Below are 12,402 nucleotides of genomic sequence, written 5' to 3'. Positions count from 1 at the left end.
AAAAGAAAAGAAAAAGATAAAGATCTGAGTGGATACACACATCACAGTCTCTGTGAACCCACAGAAAAATAAGCAGGGGCTAGGCTTTGGGGTGGTTTCAGAGTGGGCTATTATTCACAGGAAAACAGCGAGATTCACTATGGAGGACATAATTCTTTTGACAGTGACAGGACCTCATTCACAGAACCAGGACTGATGGTGCATACACAGTCAGCGTGCCAAGCAGCACAGGACCTGGATGTGGGTCCCTAATGGTGAACTGAGATCATTGCTGAGGACACTCGGTGATCACATAAGGGACACTCTGTTTGCTCTCTGGGAGAGGCAGTTCATTTGCACTAATTGCGGGCTTGGGGGCCTGGAGAAGGCAGCTCTGTGTACACATACTGTATTCCCTTTGTTGGCGAAGGTAGCTCTCACGGACCCTGTTCCTCCTGGCATTGTGTGTGTATGTGTATTAACAGAGAGATTTAGCTGCCTTTAAAATATATGTGCATTCTAATTCCTTGCACTAGGCTTACTAATAGCTAGTGAGGGGAAGTTACAATATAATAGTGAATTACTTTCCGGAAAAGTTTAGCAGATAATTCATGAAATAAAAGCAATCCAAGAAAGCTTAACCCAATTACTGTGGTTTATAGGACTTTCTTTTCTTCAGAAAAGTTCAATCTTAAAAACAAAACAAAACAAAACACAAAACTATCTACTTATTATCCACCTATTCTGTATTTTATTTTAATTCTGGCACAGTTAGCCTATAGTGTTATATTAGTTTTGGGTGTACAATATAGTGATCCAACATCCACCTATTTTTGGTATTTTCACAGAGAAATCATCTCATCTCTAAGAATACACATTTTCAAATGTAATTCTACATCATTTTCCTTAGTTACCAAATAACTTTTGCTGGAATGTAAGATCAGGAATGTTATATCTTTTAAACTTAAATGTGGTGCACGAGGAAGATACTAAGCAGTGTAAAATGAGTATGAAGTAGAGCTACTCATGTAAAACTCTGACATTCTCTAGAGGTTAGGTTGACTAAAAAAATAAAGATTCACAAGTTCTTCAAATATTTGAAGACCTATACTAATCACTGACATGGGTAAACAAAAAAATAAAAGTAGCCCTTGTCCTAGCAATGTTTACAATGTAGGTGGGCGTGCCAGACACACACGTTATGAAAAGTCAGCTACAAGTACCAGCTTAATCAATGTCTTCCAAATGAATGAAGAGTGTAAACTTGTACTTCAATAATTCAGAGATGGGCAGTTTCACCTTTTCATTATGGGAGTCAACAAGTGATTTCTTGGGAATATCAACATTTTTATTGAATTTTGACTAAAAGAATAGGAGGTTACAGTGTAGAGAAGGCCTTGTCAAACAGGTATCAAACAGATGTAGGCTTTTTATGAGGATGGAGTAAGGACCAGAGAAGAGATGGGGGAGTGGGAGATGGGAAGATGGGGACAAAAGCTAAGAGATGTTGCAGTCAAATGTGGGATGACCTGAGGGGTTGCCCAAGGAGTTTGGAGCACTTTAAATGGAGTTCGCCCAAGTTTAGGCAAGGATAGTTGCATGATCAAGTGCTGTTTCAAGAATCTTTAATTGATAGAAGAATAACAGGCAATCTGATAGGAATGGAGCCTGGAGGAGTGGAGATCCATTAGGGGACTGTGGTCCACAAAGGAGGTGATAAGGCAGCAATCTAGGATAGTGATATTTGGAAAAAAGAGATAAAAACTACAGGCCCAGGGATTTTTATAGCCAATAATATATAGCAAGGCTAGGGGAAAGAAGTATCAAAGAAGTCTGAGCTATGTGGGTGAAAACAAGAATTTGAAAAATCAAGTAACGGCCTTTATGAACTGATTTGCTTGTTTTACATGAGAATTTAAGAGGAATGTTGCAGTTAAGTTGCTATAGAAATGCACAGGAGGGGCAGTCCAGTGGGCAGTAGTCAGAAATATGGCCCTGGAACACAAGAGAAAAGTGAAGGCTGCAGGTAAATCTATGGTATTTGAAGCTATGGGGCCGGATATCAACTCTAATAAGATAAGGGTGTCTAAATATAGATGAGGTTAATGTCAAGGAAAGGTTTCCTGGGGATATGAATTTTAAATATCAGTTTAAAGGCAGGTTCTCTCAGATGACGTACAGCTGTTTCATCTAACACTGCAGCCACAAATTCAGTGAAGGACAAATATAACAAAATACAGTGTCATGAAATCCGAAGAGATGAAAGGTTGTGATTTTACATTATGGAGGTCAGGAGTCACTTTGTCCTCAGCGTGGTTCACAGCCCAGAGAAATGTGGTGGAAAGGGAAAGTTCAGGTACTTCTGGGTCCAGATCTCGACTCTATTACTAAATTAACTATTACCTTAGTTGAGTACCTTAAGCTAAATTTCAGCATATTCTTTGTTAAGTAAGCATACTATAATTATGGGAAAAGAGGCAATATATGTACTTTATGTCTAGCCCATCTTATGTGTTCATTAACAGAGAGTTATAAAAATAAAAATAAAAATGAAAAAAATAATGGTAACTTTCAGTATCAACAAGAATTGCACTACAGTTTTAAGGATAGAACTATATTGATTTCTATCGCCAAAGTGGCACATGTCAGAGAGAGAAACATTTCTGATCTGCGACACTGAAAGATCATTCTATGGCTTTTCTCAGTGATATGGGCTAACTCCATCTGTCTGCTGTAATTTTGAGCAAAAAAGGGAATCTAGCATTAAGAGCTCACATGAATATTCATGGACAATGTTAGTAGAACTTCATGTAGAAATTATATATTTAAAGGTGGTCACCAACTTTATATAAATATGGCCTGAAAGTAAAAGGAATACACAGTTCTAAGTATAAGTTCAAAGGAGAAAAGAAGAAGAAAATGAGTAATAGAAGTAAATCGAGGACTCCTCTAAAATCTACTTATATAGAGAAAATAATTCATTTTGGTAAAGTATAAGGAGTTAGAGATTGGTAGGTTTGATCCTTAAATACTTGTGGAATATTATTTTAAAAATGGGATGTTTTTGTATCTACAGAGCCACATAAGTTGAACTGTATATGATTTCATATACAGTTGAACTGTATATGAAAGAAATAATAAACTTCTGGTAGGTAGAAACTTACAATGCCCCTTTTAAAGAGTTACAAGTGAAATAGTGGTCATGTGTATACACATTGTTGAGAAATGTACTCATGCTTCTGTTTGGTGCTGTAAGACTCAGGATAGCAAAGCAGCTAAGAACATGGTTTCTGGATCGATAGTTCCTATATATAAAGGCCTGTAACTAACTGGGCAAATTACTGACCTGTAGTGCACCTCAGTGTCTTGATCTATGAAATAGTACCCCTAACCTATACAATCTGTTAAGACAATTAAGTGAACTAGTACATATAATGAAAGTTATATGTTAGGGAGTTATATGTTAGTTATATGTTATATGTTATATAGTTATATGTTAGGGAAAGTTAAAGTTAGGGAGTTCCTAGCACATGGTAAACATCTACAAGAAGTAAATTTTTACATTATTTATTATCATTATTATCAGTATTTTTATGTAATGGAATAAAAATCACCTCAGTAAGCTTTTTTCACTCTCTGAAAACACCTCATCAATTGTACTATGTATGCTCTGAACTGACATCTGATATTAATTGGTATTATAGGCTCCTGGTTGATACGGGGCCGTAACTAAAATTTAAGCAACAATTTTCTCAATATTGTTGGAAACGTCTTATATCTAGTGACTGTATGGGAAGAAAAACAAAGGCAGGATAAAGACCCTGTGCTAGGGGGGAAAAATTGTGACAAGGTTCAGAAGGTGAAGAGCTGAGTGAATGTATAGGAGGAAGGCAAAGTGAATCCTCACGTTTCTGTTGTATAAACATAAAGAAAAACAAAGATTTCTAATAAGGAACGACAGACCCATTTCTGGCTTGGGGCTGTTTGCTCCATCTTCCAACACTGGGCAAAGATCTGCCTAATTTACCTCTCTCTCATCCGCCACAAGGGAAAGAACAAGATAAGGGCCATTGGTCCAACCAGGCTTACGGAGCCACTGTAAGCATCTGTAAGCATTTGTGGCATCTATTAAGTATTCAGACATCCCAGATTTGACCTGGGTAGTTGTTCTCTACTGACCTCAGGCTGTGAGGTGCAGAAACAGAGATATCATTAGGGCTGGTTAAGAAGAGTGCAAACTGATGCATTTTCCTTGGGGGCCCTTAAGACTTCCTAGCCAAACACACACACACACACACACACACACACACACACACACACACACACAAACACACACACAATTCCTTATATAACTAATAGGTATGAATTGAAAGGAATGGTGATTCATTATGATCCCCAATTAAGTAATTTCCTAGTTTATAAATCTGTGGGTCAAGAATGCTTCATTTGATTTGGCCTATACAGAGTAGAAATGAAATAGAAACCAATGATTCAGGCCCAACGAAGGACATATATTTTATATTTTTATCTATAAGGGATTAACCAGTAAGAAACTCTGTAACTGCTCTTTGATCCCCTACTTCTGCTTCTCTTATGATTATTGCTTCTACCTGGCTGAATCATTTGGCTTCTCACATCAAAGATAACTAAGAAAACTATGTACTACTGTCAACTTAATTTATATCTAGTCCATAATGAAAAGTAAATATTTTGACAAAGGTATTTCAGAATCAAAAAAGAAAATGTATCTAATTGCTTGAAAATTAGCTGTAAACCTGTAAATTATTTTCCTCTCATATACTTAGCTCTTCACCTTCTCATATACTTAGCTCTTCACCTTCTGAACCTCATCACATTTTTTTCCAACACAGGGTTGTAGTAAACAAGTTACATTATGTACCAATAGTGATTTTTAGCATTTGTATCCAGAAATCATTTGTACCAGTAATTGGTAGGATCAGAGCACATTTTTCACCATTACATTAATGGAGGAGGTTGTCCTCCTCTGAGTAATCAAGATGAAACCCCTTCTTAGGGTTTTACACCTTGATTGGACAGATTAGATTCTGGTCTCCTTATGTTCAAGGAAGGGAACTTCTGCAGGTACTATGAAAAAGGAAGATAAAAAACAAGCTCACGAAACTTTAATAAAAATAATTGAGCATGAAAATTCAATTACATCACTATAGAAACAGTACAGTGATTATTAAAAACATAGATATCAGAGTCATTATAGGAAATATATTTGAATAATATGTATGCAAAGTGCACAGGTTTACATTTTTAAGAGCTTTAACATGGTTCTTAGATTTTCAATGCCTACTGATATGCTGTTATTAAAAAATAAATAACTAAAACAAAACTATGGAAACTTACTTTAAGCTTAGAGGCTACAAGAACACCATATATTTGCTTCAACATTTAATTATGAATATAATGAAAAATATCTCATAATAAAAAAATTGGCACTGTTAGTAATAAGCACAAGAAAACAGCAAACCCACTCTTTATCTGCCTGATATTCTTTATATACATGATATGATAGATCATAAATCAAAGAGATAAAATGTCTTCTCCTTGTTTTCAGAGTAGGTGAATAGATGCCTTCATCAAGTCAGTGTATAAGGATTCTTTCTCCAATGGTAAGGATGAAGAGAAAAATATACAGACGTGGTATAAGCCTGGTCATTTTGAGGACAATGTTCACTGAAGTTGTTAACTAAATCACATGACAGCCTCTTTTTACAGAACCATGAGTACAGTACGGTTTCTGAAGATAGATTTCCCCAATCTTCATTAGCAAAGACCCTAGAACTTTACACAATCATATTCATGACTTGTAACATTTTCTACGATGTAGTAACCATTCATTATATAGCTATCAATACTGTGCAAGTGAAACCAAAAACTGAAGAACTTGAATTAGTTGCATTATGTGTCAAAATTAGAACAAAAGGATACAAGAATTGCACCTTTCCTTTTAATATCATAATCTTCTCTCTCTGAAAGTGACTGTAATCATACACACACACATACACACACACGTGTATTAGTGACTAACCTGGTGTTACTATTACTCCATTTCCATTGACCACAGGCCTCTCTTCCTCTTCTTCCTCAGGAGGCTCTATACTTGCTTTCTCCATGTTGCTCACTGATTTATTCCTCTTCCGTTTTCCTTCAGCACTTGGAGTGGCTCCCGGAAGAATCTGGTCTGTCACATTTAATAATAAGGGTGCTGGTTCTGCTGGAGGCTTTGGCGTGCCGTAGTAATTGTCTGCAAATGATACCAAAACATTATGGAATTAAATATTTCTATTACTGTGTGTGTAATTTGTAAAGAATGGAAATTATATTGACAAGTGTGTATCCTTTTCTTACATATATTTTACACACATAAAATGGCTTTATATCCTTTCACATTTTTATATATATCTTTATTTGTTGCTTTTACTATATTGGGTTTTAATGCTTATATAAAGATAGAAATTTCCTCTTCATTCTCACCTTTTGCCAAACCAAAATATAGTCTTATGTATTAGTCTCATATGGTACAAGAGAACTTCAAAATTAGTTTAAAAATTTGATAAGCTTTGATTATAGCCTTTTAAAAAATAATTCTGTCTGAATGAGGGTGCAGGTAACCCTCTTTTTTTTCTTTTTCTAAGATTTATTTATTTGAGAGAGAGAGAGATAAATTGAGACCGTGTGAGCACGGGGGGAGGGAAAGAGGGGGAGAGATAGGAAGAGATGCCCCACTGAGTGTGGAGCTGGATAGGCAAGGCTCAAACTCAGGAACCCAGGATCATGACCTGAATGGAAACCAAGAGTCAGATGCCTAACTGACTGAGCTACCCAGGCCCCCATGTCGCCTTTTTTTTTTTTTTTTTTTTTTAAAGCATATCACACAACATTCTGGAAGGGCAAAGCATATTGTGCTTTTCTCCAGCTTTCAAAGGGCTCTGGCTGTCTTCCTTCATGGTCATCGCATCGTGCCCAGAGAGGTATTGCCAGGCCAGTATAGTGGTTCCCACGGCTGCTGACAGTGGGCCTGCTGCCCTGATCATTCTTCAGATTATCACCACTCTTTTCCCCACAGCTATGGAATATTTGATTCTCCCATCAATCGGTGAGACTTCTTAAAGAAGGAGACAGATTCTTATTTCTCCCTATAATAACCATCTAACACGCAGCAGACATGGAATCGATGCTTACTAAGTGAACATCTTGATATATTTAAGGTGAGTTGTTTAACATTTTGATTGGTAAAGAACATAGTGATACTTTCTAAAACCAGTGTTATACTTTTAGCACCAACGTCAAGCCCACATTGGTGTTTTCATTTAATTGAATAATTTATGCACTCATTTGCTACTCATTCATTACAATCTTTATTTAGTACTGGGTCTGTACCCAGGCACTCCAATAAGTTTGAGGAAAAAATGATGACTGTAAAACAATCCTTGTCTTCCAGATGCTCAACAGGGTAGAAGGCAGGTGCACCTGACATCAAGCAGATAAGATTATAACCATAAATGGGACTAAGTACTGCTATCAAAGAGGCACAGAGGAGAAAGCATGTCTCACTATCTGCAGTGGCCACTGAAGACAACAGGGAAAACTGTGCTGTGTAAGAAACAACCCTGAGCTGGAAGTCCTGGGCTCTAGACTTGGCTTTTCTATATGACTACAATTCAAGGAAGTTGCTTAACTTCACTGAGCCTCAATTTCTTCATCTGTATATCAGGAATAGCAATTCTTGTTATACATATAGGTTGCCAATAACCAAAATCTACTGTAGCAATGTTAAACATGATAAACATGCGCTGAGAAGAAATGAGATGGTCAGTTGAGGGTAGAGGCTGACAGATTTGGGGGAAAATGGGCAGAAACAAAGGAGTCTGGTCAAAACATGCAAGTTGTCACTTGGGTCCCAGACTCTGAGAGCCCAGGTGATTCCATGGCTGTGGTCGCAACCCCTCCCTGTCACTCCTTTGCCTGGAATGAGGCTCCATCTCTCCTCAGGAGCTCTGATGTGCTCATTTCCGGGAAAACTCTCAGGTAGGGTTGTCTCATTGGCTGAGCCTCAGTCAAGAAAGAGCCTGTGAGTGGCCAAATTAGGGCAGGAGAGTGGCTGGCTGCTCTCCTTCGATTTCGGGAGAGGGAGGCAGGGCTCTACCCAGGAGGGAAGGGTCCTGGAGTGCTGGGCCAGCAGAAATGACCAATGCCTACGACACTTGGCCTCTTTGTTGGGTTATTGCGAAGATGAAGAGTGTCTGAGGAAGTGCTTCATAAACTGTAAATTTGCCATGGTTTTCATGGCAGTGTAAACCTCACGCTGGCACTCGGTGACTACTCTAAAGGCTAGCTCAAATACTAATGCTGTTGCTCATTTTCATGGGTATTCACAGTTGTAAAGGAAATACAAGGAGAAAAAAAATACCATCATGTAAAGTGGTTCTTATACATGTAAAACTTTTATACAGAAGTCTGCAAAGTGGATGACATATATTTTGCTAAAGGTTACTTTCTAATTTAATTTAGAGCATTTCAAATGAATCAGACTTTTAAATGTACTTGCTGAATTCTGAGCAAACACAAACTGCTAGTTCCTTCTTAGAAGATGGGATTGGGAGGGAGACAAACCATAAGTGACTCTTAATTTCACAAAACAAACTGAGGGTTGCTGGGGGGAGGGGGTTTGGGAGAAGGGGGTGGGATTATAGACATTGGGGAGGGTATGTGCTTTGGTGAGTGCTGTGAAATGTGTAAACCTGGTGATTCACAGACCTGTACCCCTGGGGATAAAAATATATGTTTATAAAAAATAAAAATTAAAAAAAAAGAAGTCTGTAATATCTCAGCATCCCAAAGGGCTTGCACCATTCTCAGTACCCAGCTATGCTGTCTAGGGAATCTCAATACTTAACTGCTTATTCAATAAACATAAAGTAAAACTAGTAAATAACCAGTGTGTCCCACTACAAAATATACTTGTAAGTAGTAGTCTGAGAATATTAATACCTTCAGGTGTATACAGTAGTGAGATAAATGGATCACATGCCAGTGTCCCCCACAACTTGTCTTTTATAGTTTAAATCTCCCTGAAGTAGAAACATAACCTTTTATTAATTAGAAATGAATTCATATCTCAGGCTAAAAATAAATATGAAGTAACAGATCCTGATGAATTTATACTGCTAAATAATTACACCTATTGGCACGTAATGTGATTATAAATTATATAGTAATATTCTATTTCTATAATTTGATTTATGAAAATAAGACTTCAGATTAAATTTTAGATGTAAAACTGTATGAATCATTAGCTGAAATGTTAAGATTATCTTCATAGCAATAATAAGAGCAATTTAGAAGAAGCACAGAAATAACCCATACCATTACTACACCTGAGAAATAGAATATGCCAAACCCAATGCATCAAACTAGGCAACCAGAAATACCTAAACTAAGTTGAAGAATTAGCCAGGTAGTCAGGGCACTAAGCCATTGAAAAGATTCCCTGATGCAAGTATATAAAAATCCATATACTAAGGGTAAAGTATGGCTTTTAGGTAACACATCAGCATGTTTTCAGAAGAAAATAAGCACCAAACTGTTTTTAAATATAGTTTAGAATAAAAAAATAGTTTAGGAAAAAAAATAAAGAATGAAATGCCTCTACGCATGGTGCCAAGCATTTAGAATATCTAAAATCCCAGAATATCATGACAATATGGTATAATATTTAACTGCACAGATCATGCTGAAACAGACTGTCTTTGAATCCTGTGTCCACTAAACTGGCTGCCTCTTTCCATCCTTACATTTCTCTAGTTAAACTGGGAACATGGGGACATAAGATGACTATAGTCAAAACAGCAACTACCATGACTAGTACCATGACTACCATCGCTACCATTACGATTTACTGAGCTGGACAGTGTAACAGACATTTTATTGATGCACCCTTAGATTAAATGGGAGCTAGAATAACTTTCTTTTTTTTTAAGATTTTATTTATTTATTTGACAAACAGAAATCACAAGTAGCAGAGAGGCAGGCAGAGAGAGAGGGGGAAGCAGGCTCCCCGCTGAGCAGAGAGCCCGACTCGGGCTCAATCCCAGGACCCAGAGATCATGACCCGAGCCGAAGGCAGAGGCTTTAACCCACTGAGCCACCCAGGCGCCCCGGGAGCTAGAATAACTCTTACCCCTCAGTGCTGTCATAGGGATTGATGATAATGAAGGGGCATATAATGTGCCTAGTTCAGAACAGGTCTGAGTATATGATGGCTATCTTAGACACTTATTCATCAGAAAACTGTATGAAATCACTGTCTCTGTAGTTAAAAAAATATGGAATCTCTAAAAATTAAACAGTTGACCAATCCTATACATGAAATGAGTGGAAAACCTGTATCTCTTTGAATTAAGAACTTCATCTCTTCAAAATACTATGTTGCCTCTCAAGAGAAAAAAAAAAGTGTGATGAAATCTGCAATCTGCCCTGAACTGAGAGAAGAGAACTCCATTCAAAGCCACAACCTTAATGGGAGAGGGTGGGGGGAATGGGGAGGCGCCCCAGGGGCTCAGTTGCTAGAGCATCAGGACTCTTGATCTTGGGCTTGTAAATTCCACCCCACACTGGGTGTAGAGATTACTTAAAAATCTTAATAAAGGAGCACCTGGATGACTCAGTGCGTTGAGCCTTTAGCTCAACCTGAGCCTTTAGCTCAGGTCATAGTCTCGGGGTCCTGGGATTGAGCCCTGCATTGGGCTCTCTGCTCTGTGGGGAGCCTGCTTCCCCCTCTCTCTGTGCCTGCCTCTCTGCCTACTTGTGATCTATCTCTCTCTGTCAAATAAATAAATGAAATCTTTTAAAAAAATCTTAATAAAAAAGTCACAACCATTAGGCACAAATTATTACTTTCAAAAAGGAAGGGTAATAATTGCTACCAAATAATAAAGTTGGGACATTTTGGATGACTTGATTCCCCCTCCCCCCTTTCAAAAATGTACATGTGCGCATGCCTGCACGCATATGAGTGTTTTGGGGGTGAGGGAGGATATAGGCTTTTCTAGTCTACTCTTCTCTGAATATATATGTATTTATAAAAGATGATGTACTCATTGGCAGTTTCATGTGAGTTTAATATAAAATTTTACTTTGTTGAATATCATGACAAAATCAAATGATATATAAAATTGCTCATTTATTTCTATTATAATTAGGATAATCTATACATTACAGTTGTTATTTTTAATCAACGCCTGGGGGAAAAGACAATTATTCGAGGAATTGATTTATCCCTCAGCTTTTTAAGTACTTAAAAGCATGAATTTTTTCCTCATAAAGTTATAGTTATAAAAGAGTGAAACAGGGTAGATCTACCTATATCTGACATCATAAACATGGAAAAGCTTTCTAGAAATCTGAATAAAAAGAATACTCTAAAAAAGGTCAGTAATTGGTTTTATAATAAAAAAACTAATAACTGCCCATTTATAATGGCCACTGTACTAATTTCTTATAAAGGAAGAGGGACTAAAAGAGACTACACTGTTATGAACTAAACTTGCCGAGAAAGTCTTTGGAAAACCTAATCCATTACCCACTCTTATGCAGACCCATTCCTAAGTCATCCAGGAGAGACTAGAATAGTTTTCTTTTCTTTTTTTTTTTTAAGGTTTTATTTATTTATTTGACAGACAGAGATCACAAGTAGGCAGAGAGGCAGGCAGAGAGAGAGGGGGGAAGCAGACTCCCTGCTGAGCAGAGAGCCCTATGCGAGTCTCGATCCCAGGACCCTGGAATCATGACCTGAGCTGAAAGCAGAGGCTTTAACCCAATGAGCCACCCAGGCTCCCCCTAAAATAGTTTTCTAAATAACTTTTCATAGCATACACTTGAAGACTACCAAAGAATTATTTCTCTCCTTAGTAGACCAAATAACCTTTTCAAATAGTCTTAGTCTAAGTTTTTAAAATTATGTTTTTATCTTTTTTCTGACCCATTCTAGGTGTTTGTTGGTTTCACATTCATTTTAATGGAAAAATGAGGGGAAAGAATAGGAGACTATTTCAATGAATTATAAACTGCTTTCTTTTCTGTACCCTTGGTCTTTATTGAAGGAGAAGAGACACCAAAATAACATTTTCTGAGACATACCATATTCTTTATGACTTTAGGTTCTGATATTAAGATAAAAAGTAGGAATGACACTAAAAACTAATTTTAGGTATAGGGGAATGTAATACTGCGAACTGGAATGTCTTGAAATGCTTTTACTTATTTCCAATGTGTTTTCCCTTTAAGCAAGATCCATTTTCATGATGGGAGCATGTGGTTTGTTATTTAGTGCTTTTGGTTTTTTAAGTAGCATACTCAGATCCTTTGGGGGTGTAATAATAACATGTAGAT

At 37.2% G+C, this 12,402-nt stretch overlaps 1 protein-coding gene across 4 annotated transcripts in view; it reads right to left on the bottom strand.

Moving 5' to 3' along the window:
• The window catches only part of MAGI2 (membrane associated guanylate kinase, WW and PDZ domain containing 2), a 1,345,167-nt gene that overhangs the window by 491,141 nt on the left and 841,624 nt on the right, over positions 1 to 12,402 (bottom strand). For all 4 annotated transcript variants that reach the window (XM_059396960.1, XM_059396961.1, XM_059396962.1 and 1 more), the window contains exon 4: positions 6,041 to 6,256. In XM_059396960.1, the coding sequence (XP_059252943.1) occupies positions 6,041 to 6,256 (216 nt within the window). The remainder of the gene's footprint in view (positions 1 to 6,040; positions 6,257 to 12,402) is intronic.

The sequence above is a fragment of the Mustela nigripes genome, chromosome 4 (assembly GCF_022355385.1).
Source record: "Mustela nigripes isolate SB6536 chromosome 4, MUSNIG.SB6536, whole genome shotgun sequence".
In the NCBI taxonomy this organism is placed as follows: domain Eukaryota; kingdom Metazoa; phylum Chordata; class Mammalia; order Carnivora; family Mustelidae; genus Mustela; species Mustela nigripes.
Note: the sequence above shows the minus strand (reverse complement) of the source record. Positions and strands in the feature narration are given on the sequence as shown.